This window comes from Pipistrellus hanaki (assembly GCF_964339955.1).
Source record: "Pipistrellus hanaki genome assembly, chromosome: 4".
Lineage (NCBI taxonomy): Eukaryota > Metazoa > Chordata > Mammalia > Chiroptera > Vespertilionidae > Pipistrellus > Pipistrellus hanaki.
The window spans coordinates 49,202,708-49,221,262 of NC_140506.1; the positions used below are offsets into that span (position 1 = coordinate 49,202,708).

The following is an 18,555-nucleotide window of genomic DNA, read 5'->3' on the forward strand; positions in this document are numbered from 1 at the left end:
TCTCTCTCTCTCGGCAAAGAGAGGATAAAAAAATTATTGAAATTATTGTCTCTTTGTCAAAGAAATCACTGAAAGACATGATTACCCACCTATATTTAGTAGTGCCATGGTGAAGCATTTTTATCACAAGACTCTGCAGAAATGAAATATTTAAGACAAAATACAAGATAATGTGTTCCACACTTAAAAGCTTGATAGACTCGCTTACAGGTGAGGTGAGGGGATTTAACGAGCTGTGGAGTTTTAAATATCTCTGATACTAAGTACTTTGGTTGCAAAAATAACTCCAAAGGGACATGACATGACCTAAAATATAGGGGGAAAGCCTCTTATCCAAGCAACACAATGTGTGGGGTACTCTTAACAAAACCCAGCCTTGCATATACTATAAAATATCTGAACACTGATGCACCACCTATGGTTCACTTCTGATTTTCAGTTCAATTCCTTTGAGTGGGGGTAAAGGAGAGCTCGAGGGAGAGCTGAGATTATCTTTTAAGGGTGGGGAGAGAGCAGCTTTGAGGTGTCATTTGATGAAGACACCTTCCCTGTACTGATCACAAGCACATCACTCACTATGGAGATGTTCTCTGGAAGGGTGTTCCACAGTGCAAGTGAACTAGAACTCTAAATACCATTGCATCCACTCCAGTATCAATTGGAAAATTACTGCAGTTGTTTGGGAATACAATCCTTATAAAGATAAAGACCCTATCTGTTTCATGCAGCTTTAGTTCTTGAGAGGGAGGTTGATAATAATAAAGCAGCGAACAAAACCATTGTTTTACTGAGTAATGGGTGCTCTAAGAAAACTAAGCAGTAGACCATGTTTCTTAATTTCAATTGTGTGGTTGGGGAAAGGCTCTCTGCAGAGGTGACATTTGGGGTGAGACCTAAATGACAAGAAGGAACCAGCAGGCAAAGTACCAGGGCAAGCACAGTTCCTGCAAGAGGAACATGTTGGGTGGAACTTGCCTACTTCCAGGAACTGCAAGAAACCCTCTGTGGCCAAAGCCTTGAGCACATGCTAGGAGAGATGAGGTCCCAGGGCTGAAGAGTTTCGCTTTTTATTCTAAGCTCAATTGTTAGTCGTTGGAGGTTTTAAAGTGGGGTGGAAAGTGCGCGATTAGAGATATAATTGACATTTAATAGACAATATTGCACTTGGATTTTTATTTATTTATTTATTTTTTATTTCTTTGCAATCTAATTTCTAATTCCCGGCTGGGTCCAAGGACACTGGTTTACCCAGGCGGTTTGCGCTCGCCGCGGGCGCGCTCGCCCCCCGCGTCCTGCGGGGCCGCGCCGCTGACAGCCGGGCCAGGGTGACAGCTGGCGGCGCAGGGAGGCTCCGGGAGCCAGGCTGCTGCAGGGGCTGCAGGGGATGCGGAAGAGGCGGGAGAGGAGGTGGTGGCAGCGCCTGGAAAGGCCGAGGCCTCCGCCGCGATGCGCACACCGAACCGGGGATGAGGGAGCCGCCCCGACAAGCCTCGCCGGGGCTCACGGGGCCCCCAGGGGCTCCATCCCCAAGGTTTGCCAGGTCTGCCCGGATCTGACATCGGAAACAATGGTATCGAGGGGCTGGAGGCAAAGGTGCAAATGCTGGGGGAGGGGGTGTGGGGGAAGACAGGGGTGACGAAGGGAGCTTCCGCTGCTCGGGTCTTAGCTCCGCTCGGCCCGGCTGCGGTCTCCGGCGGCGGCACCCCCAGAGCCGCAGGTGTTGATTTGGGGCTCGGCTCCCACAGGCCTTCTGCCCACATCCTGCTGCGAGCGCAGGCCCGGAACATCCAGCGCCGGGTTTTGTGGTTCGCCCGCCGGGAGGGGCCGCTCCCGAACCTCAGCCCGGGGGCTGGGTCCCCGGGGTCCCCGCGCTCCCCGGGGACTGCTCCGCTGGGGGCGGGCACCCCATGGGGACCGCCCGAACGCCTCCTCCTCGGAGCCGGGGCGCCGTGCGCTCCCCGGGGCCCTCTCCCCTCCTGGGAACCCGCTCTGCCTTTCAGACCTGGCCGCGGGGGCGCCCCGAGCGCGGCCTCTCCAGCAGCCATCGGGTTAGCTAGCGACCCCTCCCTCTCGCACACACCGCCCCATCGGATGCTCAGCGGGGCAGTCATTTCAGGCTCGCGGTGTCCTGCGTTTGTGTGGAGTCTGCTGCGGGGGGAATGTCCGCCCCGCTCTGCGATGCCCGTTATCCCGGCACCTAGGACCGCAAGTTTGCGGAGAGATCCACTGCGGCTCCAGCCCCGGGAGGGGGAGGGCCTGCCTCCTGGCGGGCGTGGCTGCACCTTGGCCCCAGCACCCCTAGGTCCCAGCCCCGCCCGAGCCCAGCCCTCCGCTCCCCCATCTTTCCCCCTCCCCCATAGGGCAGCGGGCGGCCCGGAGCCCCGCCCCCCGCCCCGCCCCTCGCCTTCTCCGCAGCTGCCGCCAAAACCCGGAGTGGCGGAGCCCGGGGCGGACGGGCGCCGCCCCGCGCCTCTCCGCACCGGCCGGGCCGCGCTGGGCATGCTCAGTCGGCGGGGCCGCCCCAGCCCTCGGAGTAGGAAGCTGGGGCGCTCGGGCGGCGCGGCGCCGGGCCGGGGGGAAGATGGAGCCCTTGACCGGCGGTGAGTGAGCGGGCGGAGGGCGGGGGAGCCCGGAGGACCGAGGGCAGTCGTACAGCCCGGAGGGTGGGCGTGCGGGGACCCGGCCGCGAGTTTGGGGCGGAGAGATGGGTCTGGGGGCGGCGGCCGCAGGCGGGGGGCGGGATCGGGCCGCGGCGGGCGCGGGGCCGGGGCGGAGGTCCTCGCGGAGGTCCTCGCCGCCGCCGGCCCCGGCCCGAGGCGCGGGGAGAGAGGGGCGGCCGAGGGGGCGGGAGGCAAAGTTTGGGCTGCTGTTCGCCGGGGAGGGGAGAAGAAGGGGCCGCGGAAAGTTGGCGGCGCGGGTTTGCCCCGTGGGAGGGGGTGCCCGCCGCGGCCCCTAAGAAACCCCACTCCTGTGCGCCCCGGAGCCGCGTCCTGCCCTTCAGCGAGCGGCCGGCGTGACTTTCCCCGATAGGACGGGCGGGGGCGGGGCGCCGGGCCGGTTGATGGAGGGGAAGGAGGGGAAACTTGGAGGCGGCTTTTGCTTCTAATTCATCTGCCCGGCGCCCCGAAGGTGCTTGGCCACCCTCCCGCCTGCTGCGGAGGCTGTGCCAGGGCAGCCTGGCTCCCGTGCGTGCCCAGGCTCCCAAAGGCAGCTGTCCTTAGTATCCAGGACCCTAATCTCCAGGGTCTTTAATATCCAGATCTTTAGTATCCAGGGTCTTTAATCTCCAGGGTCCTTAGTATCCAGGGTCTCTAATCTCCAGGTTCCTTAGTATCCAGATCCTTAGTATCCAGGGTCCTCAGTATCCAGAGTCCATCAGCGCGATGTCACAGTCAGGATGCCCTGCAGACTGCCACAGCCCTCCCCTGAAGGGAGGGAATAAATCCCACCCCATTAGAAGGATGGTTTTTGTTTGGAGCACAAGTGCCAGAGTCCCACTCTAAGGATGAGATGTCTACCCATTTTGCGACGATGAGTATATGTATGGATTCTATTTTGGGATAGAAAGTAGGAAAACTGCCAGTAAGGGATGGTTTACTCTTTAATTAGAGAATCCATTCTCTAGTTGACATGGGTTTTCCTGCGGTGGTTTGATTACTTCAGGTAGATAGATGGTTTGTCATTATTAATAGAAGCCAGAGTCTACCCCTGACAAATAACCCACCCAAATAGTCTACTGTTTGTGTGGGTCATTTGTCACCCAAAAGACAGACATTGGTTCACTTAACTATTTCAACCGTCATCCTGACTTGGGTGTCTGTTGGGATTCATTCACGGGCCTGCGAGCTACCTAATTGTCTTCTCCCGGTCCCTAATTCAGAATGCTTTATTTCTACTGCCATCTTTCTGTCTGTCCTGTTTAATCAGGTTTAACTGATGACAACTTTAGTTCTGAATCTTCTCATTCATGTCCTGCTTGTAATCACAAAGGCTCTGAGAAGAGTCTAGGAAATTTACCGAAACCAGATTTGAACAGAAAAGGACCTTAAAGATCACCTAAGTACTTTAGGGTAAAATATGTTTAATATAAGTCATTAAATCCTTTCAAATGATTATTTTAAGGCCTTTTCTTTGTTCTAATTGAATGCTTGGAGCTTCCATCTTTGGAGGATTTTGAATGTGAACTGTCATTTAACGTAAAAAAAAAAAAAAAATCCCCACACGGCTGAATCATCATTTGGTCAATATCATTGCTAGCTGATTGGGTTAACCTGGGTCTACAGAACTAAAACACATTTTCAAGTCTTAAAATGGGTGCCTTTCCTCCCCTCTTAGAACAGGCTCCCCTACATATGAATATTGACAAATTGCCGCATTTGGGAAGTGAAAAAGTCTTAGAGAGAAGAACAAAAAAGAAGCAACCCTTCAACTTTCATGTGAAAAATTAGATTTCTGATCCTTTCCTCTCTATCTTCAGATTTTCAAAGTCTGTGTTGGAGATAGTTTGGCAATCCATCATTTTAGTTAGTGTTTTAATCACTCATTAGAGCCTTATCTAGCATTCTTTAACAAGGAGAATAGAAACTACAGTATCTAAAGTCAACATGAAATTTTAGCTTTTTAGGTTTAAGGTGGGCTTTTTTTTATTTCAGAACTTTTGAAGGGTAGCTGTAGAATTTTCTAGTGTCTTCAAACAGGACATCTTTATACTTAATCCTTTTGAGTGCAAAGCATATGTTTATTTAATTCTCCCATTGATCTGGGCGTTCTGATACAGAGTATTTTATTATCCATAGAATTTATGATTGCAGGAATTATTAAGCTTGGTATTAACTTTTGTTACAAACTCATGCTCTTTTAGTAAAATTGTCACCACTTACACTTTCTCAGAGATCCCAGTGTATGGAAAGAATTGTGGGAGCTTAACAAAGACAGTTTTGGTAATTCAGGACAACATATCTTTCAGTTAAAATCTTGTCAATGGTTTCACCACCCTCTGACCTATAAATTTGTAAAGGAGGCAAAGTTAGTTTCTGTTTTATCATTCTGGCTTTTAGTACTCATCTATTCCAGTAGGACTTTCTGACCTTTTCCTGTTAAAACTTGCTGCTAGTTCACTTTTCTTGGTCCCTGCTCTCTGCCTGCTGCTGATCATGTGAACATCCTATGTTAACCTGTCCAGGTAAGACTGCTGGAACCCATTTAATATGCACATCTCCTGAAAAGACTTGTAAAGAGGGATCTTAGTGCCCGGAATTCCCATTGGCTCAGGAGATATTTCTGGCCTTGCCCTTGGGAGGAACTACTGACTCTTATGCCAAAGACTGGTTATCCATTCTGGCTTTGAATCTTTGGTGACTTTTTTTTGTTTGTTTGTTTTTTTTGTTTGTTTGTTTTTGTGGGGAGAGAGATATGCTAGAGCTAGACCAATACTCAAGATTGTTTTAACAGTAACTGCTATGTCCTGTTAGGCAGGTGGAGCTGAAACTATTAGGAAGTAGTGGTTTATGTTTTACCATAACAAACAAACAAAAGTGACGTGATAGGGCAAGTAATTACTTGATGACTTTATTTATCCTCATGTGCTTGTAGGGTTGAGGTATTTCAGGGTAAGTTAAATTCTTGTTAAATTAATATAAATGCCAGGATTCAACCTCAGAACCTGATTGAGGAGGTCTGAGGTGTTGGGCTTAAGAATCTGTGACTTCATTTTGAGGATATTAGAAGTATTCACCAGAAGGGAGCAAATTCAGAATTTGGAGGCATATTGACAGAGGACTCCTTAGCCTTCGTGTGTGTGTGTGTGTGTGTGTGTGTGTGTGTGTGTGTGTTCCCCCTGTGCTTTCTAGGTCTGAAGGAAATCTAGAAGATAAAAAAGCATTGATTTAAGCCCCAGAACTGGAAACCTAACAGTTTGTCATTTTTTTTCATCTGAACAAAGCCCCCAGAAATCACTGAAGTACTATAACCTGGTACATAATCAAACAGGGGGACTTTCCTGTCTTACAAAATTATTTTTGTTGTTGTTTTTTAACTGCAGTCCAATTAGAAGTATTTCCCAACTTCCAAAATGAGAAGTCTGTACAACAAGTTAGATATTCATGGATTAGAAGGCAGTATAAAATTGTGATTTCATCTTTTCAAGTTGTAAATAATAATTGTCCTACAATATACATTTAAAAACATTTTTAGCATCATCTATAAAAAATGTGAGCTTACCACATTTTGCTTATACATTTTTTTCTTTTGTTATATGGCAAATTACCACATTGAGAGAAAACCCTTAAGAAATGGAAAATCTGAGGGTTTTTTTTCTCTGTGATGGAATATAAGTTAAATTCTGTTTTTAATCCACCTGCCTTAAGTTTTTATTTTAGAAAAGGGAAATAGCTATTTAGGAATTGAGTGTTAACATCATTTAATCTAAAGTTGAGGCTGTTACAACCTCCAAAAAAGTGTCTTGAGACAAGATAAACAGCATATTTTAGATGCAATTAAAACCAGTGTTTATCATTTATCTATAGATGATCCTTGATAACTCAGCCTGAAAGCTATATAACCAAAAAGATTGGTTATGAGGAAATTATCACATAGAAAATAAGCAAGGGGTAATTTCCTTCTCAGTAATTCAGTCAGATATAATATTTCGAATGCCCATTACAAGTAGATTTTCTGTTAAACACAGTTATAAAAACCCCACAAACCTGTCAACAGATAATGCAAACCAAAATGAGAGAAGTGAAATGGAAGAATCTAATTTTGTTTTCATGCTAACATAAAAATATAGAAGCAAAGAAGCAATAAAACCTCAAGAAAGTTTTCTAATTGTGAAATAAATGTAAATGTACAGAGTTGTCTTTAAAGCCTGTTCATATAACATCTATCACCAATAATTTCACATTTCTGTTGTGACTACTCCTGTTAGAAAACAGTAGCATTTTGACCCTTCCCATGAAAGTGTTAGGAAATCCCAAAAGTTGGGATGGAGCCTGGTTCGTGGTAGTTGACGTGACAGATGAAAGTGCAACCATGTTCTGTAAATTTGTTACTCAATGTCTTGAAAACTGTAGGAGGTGGTGGTGACAATAATACTACTAAGCCTTATCGTAATATTAGTGGATCAACAAGAGAAAGTATTTATCTTTTTTTTACATTTGAATCCATAGATATGCACATAGCCTGGTACATAATACAGATACATGATAATTTCTGTGTTCACAGAAAGCAGGATTGGGAATGGAGGGAAATTTAGGAGCCCTTTTGATGGTACAGTTCCTTGTATATCTAGTGGCCTTTGTAGGGAAGGCTGCCCATGGTCCTAGTGTTTCTGAAGAGTGAATGTGACAGTAAGAGTTCCTGTGTCAGTGGAAGAGAGGTCAGGATCCCCCTGTAACTTGATTCATTACTGTAATTCATTTGTGATTGTCCTCAGAGTTCCTTTAGGACTTAGGCTGTAAAGATTTTTTGGGGGAAATTGGGACTTAACAGAATGAATGATGAAGATGAAAGAAATGTTGAGATTGAAGGTAAAGGAGGAAACTGATAGGTAGAGATTTTCAAAATGGTCATACTTTGAACCTTGCAAATCTTTGGTTCAGAAATGAGCCTCGTTTGGGAAGCATGACACAGTTGTGTGAGTTTGAAAGACAGAATCAGAGTTGGAAGGGGGCAGTAGGTAGATCTGGTGGATCTAGTCAGACAAAAGAAATTGAGGGGTGAAAGAGATAAATGAGTTAAGAATGGCATTGGGAGGCCATAGAAGGAAATAGAAAATACTTGCCATGAGTTTAAACATATGATGCACTTCTCTTTTTCATAGTCAGAAAATGTATAGTCACTTGTAAGACAGGACTGTTCACTTTCTTGAAAGTTTTAGATTTCAAGAAAAAAAATTTAGAGGACTGTAGAGCCACTGGCCTTGTGGGACCTTCCTAATAGCAGTGACAGTTCTTTATTGCCCGGTTTTACTTCACTTTGCTATCCTGAAGCTTATGGTTGAACAATGAGCCAATTAACTTTTTAAAATTCCAACCTCAGCATCTAAAGCAGTTCATTTGCCAAGTAAAAAAAAAATCAGGCTCCCAAGGGAGTTTGAAAACAATGGAGAATCAAGTTCAACTATAGAAGATCCTTTGAAGTTCTTTTCCTTTTAGAGTATTTTTCTTAATGAAAGTCTTCCTGGTCATTCCTTCCATGTATTTAAGAATGCACTCACCTGCCCAGACCAGTTTGGCTCAGTGGAGAGCGTCGGCTTGGGGACTGAAGGTACCCGGGTTCGATTCCGATCAAGGGCATGTACCTTGGTTGCGGGCATATCCCGGTAGGGGGTGTGCAAGAGGCAGCTGATGGATGACTCTCTCTCATCGATGTTTTTGGCTCTCTGTCTCTTTCCCTTCCTCTCTGTAAAAAATCAATAAAATATATTAAAAAAAAAAAAAAAATGCACTCACCAAAACATAACTCAGGCCACTTGTCAGGATTTATGTAGGTTGGGGGACTGGGTGGTCCAAAGTCTTCTCCAGTCCCCCTGTGCTTTTGAGGGAGGATAGAATGAAGGGAGTAAAAGATTTCCTGATTTTCTGTGAGGAAAGCTTCATAAGCTGTGAGAACAGGAAAATGGGAAGTGCAGTGAGAGAACTAGTATCTCTGTGGTTGAGTGTGCTCCTTTTCTTCCTGGATAGGACAGCGATGATGACCAGGACTATGTGGCAATGCTTCCCAGACAGCTACTTTAGGAGTCATAGAGGAAGTTCTGGTGGGCAAGGAGGCCTTGGGCCATAGTATTTCTCACAGCTGAAACTTCCTATCTAATAAAGAGGGAATATGCAAATTTACCATCACACCATCACAAAGATGGCAGCACCCAGTCTCCTCAGCCCCTCCGGAGTGTCCCAGTCCTTTCAGCTCTACTGGGGGGAGGCAGGGAGGGGGCAGCAGGCATATGGTGCAGGCAGACCTGTCCTCAGTCCCCCAGTCACCCAGGGCTGGCCCTAGGCACAGGCAAGCCTCTGATGGTGGCTGCCCAGCCGCCCAGGGCCACCCAAGGCTCAGGTAACCAGGGCCAGCCGAGGCTTGCACTGCCAGCAGTGGCAGCAGCAGAGGTGTAATGAGTGTATCGCCTTCCCCTGATTGCCAGGTCACCTCTCACCCCTGAGGGCTTCTAGACTGTGAGAGGGGGCAAGCTGGGCTGAGGCACTCCACCGTCCAGTGCATGAATTTTCTTGCACTGGGTCTCAAGTATTTTTATAAGATTTTAAAAAGTTGTTAGGATATTCATTAACTCAACAACATTGTATCATCTCAAGATTCTCTTTAGAGGAAAAATGCGTGGAGATTAGTGGGAGTGATTGAGTAATGTTTTAAAAGATCTTTCTTTAAGTTGGTCTTGGTCATGTGGTTTGAAAATAGAAAGTAGTGTAATACTTGTCTCGTTTCTTTTTCTCTTATAATTGTTGAAAGGGCCTCAATGGTTAAATAAGGGAGGCTGCTGTGGACCTTGGGGCTTGGTGGGAGCAGCTAGTGTATTAGGTTTATCAAGATTATGTCCATGAGTTTGGGATGGTTCCCCCTTACATGTATTAACAGTAGTTTTTCTGCTTTAAAAACTAAATTCTAAGTTCCTAACCCTTAGGGCCACTGGCATCGTCCTTGACAGTATCTAGATTGGATGGCTAGATTAAGAAAACAACTCAGAGCGTAGGGTATTGGGTGTTAAGGGGAATAAGAAATGCATTGCTCTTTAAAACAGCAGCTTCACTGCCATCTGCATCCACCCAGGCTTGTGAGGTTTGGTAACTTTCCAGTTGGAGGAAGTACACAGAGAAATGATTTGAATGTAGAAAAGAGGGGCTAGTCTGACATGCGGTTTCGATAATAAATTTAGTGTGTGGAGTTAGATAGAAATGAGTACACATTCACTAAAGTGCAGCTACTCTTGTTCGGTTCAAGTGCAGTTATTTGTTGCAGTTGGGTGCATTGTTTTAATTAATTGCCAATTTGGGAAATACTATAGAGAGAAAAACCTGAAGAAATCATGCATAGAAACTTTTCTTGACAGATAATTGAATGACAGTGGTGATTGGTAGAAAAAAAATGTGGTTACAGTCCCAGACTTTTGGATAATCATCACTATTAAAAAAAAAAAAAATAGGTTAATGATAAACTGACCCTTAGTAAGTTGTAAATTGAGGGCAAAATTTTTGCTATAGAGATTTAACACTATCATTTGCTTGTATTTTATCAGTCTGATGAGGTCAAGTCTAACAAATACATTCACCAATTGAAGTACTTTCTAACTCATAAGCATTCTGTATACATTGAAGGGTTCTTATAAATGTCTTTCAATGATATACATTCTCTACTAAATCACTTCTAGGTATTCATTAAGCCTAAGGCCATTTTCATTTTAAATAAGGGATTATGGTAGATTGAGATTATTTTGAAACTATATCCAGTTATTGGGTGGTATTAAAAATAAACATTTTAACTAGCTCTTTGAAAGGTATTAGCCTAAGAGATTAATGAGCATAAATATTTAGGCATCATTGCAATTTCAATTGCTTTTTATAGCTGAATCTTTCTAGGTGGTACCATCAGGATTGTCAAGGACTATGGGACCTATGTTATGAAGATTTTAAAAAATATTATAAACAAATTTGATATAAACATTAGGGTTTTATAATTTAGCCTAGGAAAGGGGAAAAAAAAAAGGAAATTTAAGATTAAATAATTTTATTTTGCCCATAAGGCTATTGGCTAACTTTTAAGTGGGGGGGAAAAAAAAGCCAACAACAACAACAACAAAAAAAAAACCCACAAAAAAAACAGGCATATCTGATCATTTTCATAATGATAAATATAAGGATAAAGGATGCAAATACTCTCAGTATTCTTTACTGTGTGGCTGTATTCTTTAGTCCATGGAATATTATGTTCCACTTGTTAACTTGATGGTTTTTAAATATCCTCTAGCCAGAAATTTAACTAGAATATTTTTTTTTCTATGGAATCTATAATGGTTTTGAATGCTGACAGTAGAAATAAATGGTTGTTATTAGAACTTTGTACATTGTTGTAAATTTTATTCTTCTTTGGGCTCTATATTAATTTGACTGAGATAACAACCAGAGAAAAGAAATACAGAAATATGTATTTATTGGAATATATTGTAAAAAAAAAAAAAAAGTTTTTTTGAAAAGGAATGCTTTGGGCTCAGTTTTGATTTGTTGAATTTAATACTGTGGTTTAAGTCTACTTAATTCTGTTTTTTCTTCTTTTCCCCATGTTTGTTTTTAGTTTCTTTCTTTTTAAACCATGCTAATAGCTTTTCTTTAGCTCTTATTTTTATCATCACAACTAAAATTAGTTTTCATGTCTCCTTGCTCTATTTTTCTGTTGGGGAATCAGGATAGGAGAGTCAGAGAAAAAGCATAGAGTGAATGGTTTAGTACACATTCTTCTTGCATACCATTTTAAACTGCCTCAATTAAGTATTTTTTATTTGTTTTTGACATGTCCCTATTTACCTCTTTTTAAAAAGATAATAGTTTTTAAAAAGATCCCTCCTTCAAATAAGTACATTAAAATATAGGTTACCTGTATGCTAACTTGTACCAGGCTTTGTTCTTTAAGCTGGAGTGAAAATGTGAATGCAGCATTGTCTTTGTTTTTGAGGTGCTTGGAGTCCAGCAGAATTAATTTTTTTAAAGGTATATGGACATACAAAATAGTGCATTCTCTTAGAAAATGGCCTGGCTTCAAGAAGCACAGGTCCCTTCTACCACTTTCCTTAACGCTTGGTTTTGTACTTTTGTTTTTTCATTTTGTACATCTGTCATGATGACCTATCTACCTATCTTTCTATCTGTCTATCTCATTTTGTAAGACTACTGCATAGTGTAGCGTAGTGGTCGGCAAACTCATTAATCAACAGAGCCAAATATCAACAGTACAATGATTGAAATTTCTTTTGAGAACAAATTTTTTTTAAACTTAAACTTCTTCTAACGCCACTTCTTCAAAATAGACTCGCCCAGGCTGAAAACCGACTTTTGTGCATGGGCCACAAAGTTTCAGTCACATTGCACATGTGTGCCCCAAATGATATTTTGTGGAAGAGCCACACTCAAAGGGCCAAAGAGCCAGCTCTCGAGCCGCAGTTTGCCGACCACTGGTGTAGTGTAATAGAGAAGAGCCGTTCAGATGGCAGCATTCAGATCCTGGCTCCTCAAGAACTAGCTCTGTGATAGTTAATTAAGGAAATTAGCAAGATGTTGTACTATATTTAGTTTAAAAACTAAAATGTGCACAGAAACTCAAACTCTTCATGTTATTAGCTGAAGTCAAAGATATATGGTGGTTTGACATTCCAGCCATAGTGAGATTTTCAAAATTGGAGAACAAATTGTATTTCTTCATCTTGTTTAGTAAAGGCTTGAAGCTAGTATAGAAGGATACTTTCCATTTCATATTTATTAACTATTATCATGCATTTGTAACACTTTCAGATAAGTGTGTAAGAGTACAGGAACTATTTCAATATTCAATTTGATTCTGGCTTGGATGTGTTTTTCTGGTTCTTTAAGCAAATGTAATATGTAACACCTCATTATTCATACAAGTAGAACTTGTTTCAGTCTTAGATTAGGTATTAAGTACATTTTATCTATTAGGTGGGGTTGAAGTAGTTAGGAATTTAATACAAAAAGAGGTAGTGTTAACATGAAGATACAGAATAAGGTTACTTCATTAACTGGTAACAAGGCCTTCATTTCATAGGCACCAGGCATGCAAACAAACATGTCTGTGTTTAAATTCATACCTATTTGGCTATGTTTTCTCACAGTAAGCTTACTAAGTAGCTAGTTTTACTAGTGAATTTGTATTTCTGCTAGTGACTGACGACCTTATTTTATTATTATTATTTTTGCAGAAGGATTGTAACTTGGCAGCAGCTTTTGGCTCTGAGAATCTGTTATGAATCATGGCAGTTTGCCTGCTTACCTCCACCCTGCCAGGAGTCTCCAGAACTGTTCCTTTTTTCCCCCCTCGCAAAGATAATACTTTCAACTTCTAAAACATATCAGGCAGTGATTTTGACCAAAAAGCCAGCTGAAGAATGTAAGGAAAAATTATTCAAATGGTTCTAAGGAAGGATTGCATGGAAAGAGGGTAAGGGCATGTCTCATCTTGGGCCTCATTTGTCCCCGGGGAACTTCAGGGTTAAGAAGATAGTGTTTTTCCACAAGAGTAAATTATTGGAGCCCATACTTCTGCTCAAAGCTGCCCAAAGAAACACAAATGGTATGTTATGAAAGCTGAAGTACCAGTTGTTTAGGACGCCATTTTTCTAAATGGTTAAAACCACATTTTGAGTTCTGTATAAAGATTATATACACTTATTAGCTAAAAACCATCAATTACATCAAATAAAAACACAATTTTCTCCTATTTGTTTGCTACTAGAGTTGCCACCTAACATAGTATCCCACACATATTAGATGTTTAATAAATGTTATCTAAGGCTAATATTGCTTCAGATAACTCTGAAACAAATATTTAAATACCAATTTTATTCGTTTTCTTTTAAGTTAGAGGTTTGTCCCCCCACCCACCCTCCACCTTTTTTCCCAAGTAAAGTTGAATTTCAGTGCTCTTTTCCTTTTTCTATAAATTTCTCAATAGCAACAGAGTAAATTAAAATCACTTTTTGGGGGCAATATTCTTATCAGTGTTCATTCAGCTTCTCTTTTTTATTGAAATGCATTTTGAGTGTTTGCTGTATTTCAGACACAGCAAGTGTTTAACATGGGAAAGATAGTGCTGCATAAGAAGTGGTGAAGGGAAGAAGATGATGGCTAATAGGAGGGAATCTCTTACTCTGAAGCATTTTTAGAATCAAAAGAATTGTTTAACATTTCCCTCCTTCATAGCTAGAGAGCTGCTGTGCAGTTGAGACTAAAATGGTGCTGTTATATCAGTTTCTCTCTGGCAGTGCTGTAGGGCCTTCTGCTCACCTGCTATTGGGGAATTTTTGCCTTCATTAATTAGCCAAAAACAATTCCCAAGCCAGTTAGATTCAACTTATAAAAGGGATTTTCCTAATATCCCACATACCTTATGGGAAGACTAAAGGAGGTGACCTTACATCATTGCTGTAAATGAGGCAAAGCCATTGGGAGGCAAGATTCTCTATTAGTTGGTATGACAGAATAACTAGTGGTGTGAATTAGTTACAACATGAGCTGGAATGTGAAAGCATGAAACTAACCAAGAGGGAAAATGTAGATGTTTCTGTTGTCATATTAATCAAAGGAAAAAAAATTAAATGACATTTGGAGAAGAACAAAACCAATACAGCTCCTTAGTGGCCATGTAACATAAATTATGGTGTGTGAACTGTGAAGACATTAATTCAGTATTTTCCCTCTTAAACAAGCAAAAGCAAAAAACAAAAACAAACAAAAACAAGAAAACCTCCATTTCCCCCTCCTCTCAGTATATTTATGAAGTACTTATATGGAAACAGAATATAGGCAGTGTATTAGTCAACTCATACTGTCATAACATAATACCAACAGACTGAGTTGGGTAGCTTAAACGACAGTAGTTTCATTTCCTTACAGTTGTGGTTTGGAGGTTAGGTGTTCAAGATCAAGGTGCTGGGCATGGTTGGTTTCTGGTGACTCTTCCTGGCTTGCAGATGTCCACCTTCTTGCTCTGTCCTCGCCTGCCTTTCCCCTGCGCTTGCAGAGAGATCTGTGGTGTCTCAGATTCCTCTTGTAAGAACATCAGTCCTATCAACCTCACCCTTATAACCTCATTTAACTGTAATTATGTCTTTAAAGGCCCCTATCTCCAAACAGAGTCACACTGGGGGCTAGTGCTTCAACATAAGAGTTTTTGGAGGGGGTGGGGCAGGCGGGCTCAGAGCAATCTATAACAGGCAGCTTTCTTTATGGATGATTTGTTTACCTTTAGGTAAAGATTATGTTTTTTCATAGGAACAAATTATTGGAGTCTACATTCCTGCCCGAGGATGCTCAAAGGAGCATATATTGTTAATTTAAGTTCAATGATTTATTTTTGGACCCAGAAATCCAGGATGTTCCCAAACCCTTCCTGCCCTACTAGAGATTGATTTAGACCCTTTATATTTGTTTTTACTTTATGTATTTATATACTTTTTCAAACAATATATTAAAACTTCCATTCTTGAACCAAGATGTCTGGAGAGTTTGGGGATTCTTTTCTTTATATTTGAAGGCGAAAATTATGCTCCTCAAACTTTTTGGTTTCAGAATGCCTTTCATACTCTTAAAATTATTGTGGACCCCTAAAAGTTTTTGTTTATATGAGTTCTAGATCTTGGCTGTGTTAGAAGTTAACACTGAAACAACTTTTAGAATATTAGTTTATTACATAACAATAAAAAAAACTTTTACATGTTAACATAAATAATACTTTAAAGGAAAATAACTTTTCCAAAACAGGACACTTAGTGAAAGCATTGTTTTATATTGTTGCCAATCTCTTCAGTGTCTGGCCTAACAAAAGGCAACTCGATTTTCAGATTTGCTTCTGCATTCATTCAGTCTGTTATATCACATGTCATGTACCTATGGAAAACTGCACCTTGAAGACCCACTGAAAGAGTATACCACACCCATACCACATCTTGAGAACTGTTTAAACATTTAATCTTCCTTTTACAGGGACGGGAGAGGAATACCTTAGGAATCCTCAGCGGGTAGAAAGTGGAATTGGGCAGCAGGTTTGTTAAGATAGATCTAGGTCACAGGAGAAGGAAATGTTCTAGCCAGGCAGATCTGACAAACCACTATTAGGTGCCTTAGTTATACGAGGATTCTACAGTTATTTATTTCAGCCCTGGTTAGTTTTAAACTAGAGAGGACACAAAGTTTTAGAAAATTATTTAATTACCTTAAAAAAAAAAAAAGAAGTAAGTTTTATCTATTTTATGTTTAAACTTGAAGAGTTTTCAACCTCTGCCCCTCTTTCTCAAACCCCCTTCCTCCAACATTCACATAATATCATTTAACTTCGTAGCCCTTTAGTGATTTCTTAGACTTATTTTAATGAATTCAAGGCCTACATGGCTAAATTCAATTTTTTTTACAACTTATTCTGATCTATGGAGTCCAGAATGATCTAAAACCCTCTGTCCCATATCTGTACTGCTTGCCATAGAGTGATCTAAATCTTTATGAGAACTAGAATCAACCCTCTTTTTTATTCTCTAGTGCCATGAATCTACTTAAAACTGTCTTTTCCTTGAAAAATGTCTATAGCGCCTTGTTCATAGCAGCATTATTTATAACTAGAGGTCTGAAATTTGTGCATGGAGGGGGGTGTTCCCTCAGCCCAGCCTGCACCCTCTCCAATCTGGGACCCCTTGGGGGATGCCCTACTGCTGATTTAAACCGGCAATTGGATATCCCTCTCACAATCCTGAACCATTGGCTCCTAATAGCTCACCTGCCTGCCTGCCTGCCTGACTGCCTGGTCACCCCTAACACCCCCTCCCCCCACCAGCTTGATTGCTGCTCACTGCCTCTGCGTGCTGGCCTGATCGCCCCTAACTGCTCCTTCTGCTGGCCTGGTCATCCCCAACTGCCCCCTTCCTGATGGCCTGGTTGCTCCTAACTGTCCCCCCTGCTGGCCTGGTCACCCTTTACTGCTCCCTCTTCCAGCCTGATTGCCTCTAACTGCCTCCCCCACCTCTCCCACACCGACCTGGTTGTCCTCAACTGCCCTCCCCCCGCCGCCAGCCTGTTCGCCCCATGCAGCCTTCTTGTTCAGTCATTTGGTTGTCCCTCACTCACCCCCCTGCTGACCTAGTTATAGGCAGCCATCTTGTGAGGGTGTGAGGGTAAATTTGCATATTACCTCTTTATTATAGAGGTCTAGAGGCCCGGTACACGAAATTTGTGCATGGGTAGGATCCCAAAGCCTGTTTATATTGGCCAACAATCAGGGCCAGTCAGGGCCTTCCGGTTGCTGGCCGAGGCCTCCCTCCCCTAGATGCTGGCTGCCTGTTGGGGCCTCCCTTCATTACTTGCCACCCCCTAGTGGTCAGTGCATGTCATAGCAAGTGATTGAACTCCCAGTCTTCCAGTCCAACTCCTGAGGGGACACTTTGTATATTATTAGCCTTTTATATATATAGATAGCCAAGTCATGGAAGCAACCTAAGTGTCCATGTTGCAACAACATGAATAAACTTTGGAGTCATTATGCTAAGTGAAATAAATCAGAGAAAGGCAAATACTGTATTTGTCTTGCATTTGGAATCTAAAAAGAAAATAACACTGAAACCCCAAAAAACATACCAAACACTTAGATAAAGAGAACAGATTTGTGGTTATCAGAGGCAGGGTGTGGGAAGAGGGGCAATTGGAGGAAGGTGGTACAAATTTCCAGTTGCAAGATAAATAAGTACTAGGTATGAAATGTACAACATGATGGCTGTAGTTAATACTGCTGTCTGATATGTAGCAAGGTTGTTTTAGAGTAGATTCTAAGAGTTCTCATCACAAGGAACACTTTTCTTTTTACCTTTATCTGTGTGAGATGATGGATGTTAACTAAACCTATTGTGGTAATCATTTTATCAAACCATCATGCTGTATACCTTAAACTTATACAGTGATGTAGGTTAGTTATAAGTTCAGCCAACTAGTGTTCTATAAAAGTAGGTCACGTACCAACCGTCGTAATTCATACATTTAAAGTACTTAGAAATACTAACATTATAAAGAATTAGCTCTTTACTCAGTTGGTGTTCATCGTAAGTGCTAGGAATATTTTTAAACAGAAGACCATTTATGGATCCTTTGTGTGAGTGAACAAAAAGTAATTATGGAACAAAGGCCTAGAGTCTGGCATGTGAATGTACAATAATTGTTTAAATGAATAAGCCTCTCAAATTGGCCTTTGTCTAATTAAAATTAGAGTGTTGCATATTCCTGATTCTCGTGTTACATTTTTTAAAGTCAAAGCAAAACAAAAAAAACTACAGTTTATCCCTGCTCTGTCCCTAGGCAACCATTGACCTGCTGTCTGTCACTATAGATTAGTTTATATTTTCTAGAGTTTTATATAAGTGGAATTATATAGATTTTATATAAATAGAACAATATACTATCTTTTTGGCCTAGTGTTTTCTGATCAGCATAATAATTTTGAGATTTGTCCACAGGGATTGGGCCTAAACGGGGAGTCAGACATTCCTCAAGAGGTCCCAGATTGGAGAGGGTGCAAACTGGGCTGAGGGACACACACACACACACGAATTTCGTGCACTGGGCCTCTAGTCTATATATCTGTATCTATCTATATCTATATCTATATCTATCTCTACATATCTATATCTATATCTATATCTATATCTATATCTATATCTATATCTATATCTATATCTATCTATATAAAAGGCTAAGCGACCATTTAACCCATAGCTGTGATGCACAAACACCACTAGGGGCAGATGCTCTGACCAGTAGCTATGATGTACACTGACCACCAGGGGGCAGA

The 18,555-nt window shown here is 41.9% G+C and overlaps 1 protein-coding gene across 2 annotated transcripts in view; it reads left to right on the top strand.

Moving 5' to 3' along the window:
- Nucleotides 1-1,382: 1,382 nt before the first annotated feature.
- Nucleotides 1,383-18,555, top strand: part of LNPEP (leucyl and cystinyl aminopeptidase) — an 83,800-nt gene continuing 66,627 nt past the window's right edge. Inside the window, exon 1 of one of the 2 annotated variants that reach the window (XM_084881946.1) lies at nt 1,383-1,570. Coding sequence is in view for 1 of the 2 variants with exons in the window: in XM_084881945.1 (XP_084738071.1) it covers nt 2,582-2,600 (19 nt within the window). In the remaining variant the exon portion in view is untranslated. Of the gene's footprint in view, nt 1,571-2,430; nt 2,601-18,555 lie in introns of those variants that run through there. The other variant, XM_084881945.1, reaches the window with a different exon arrangement.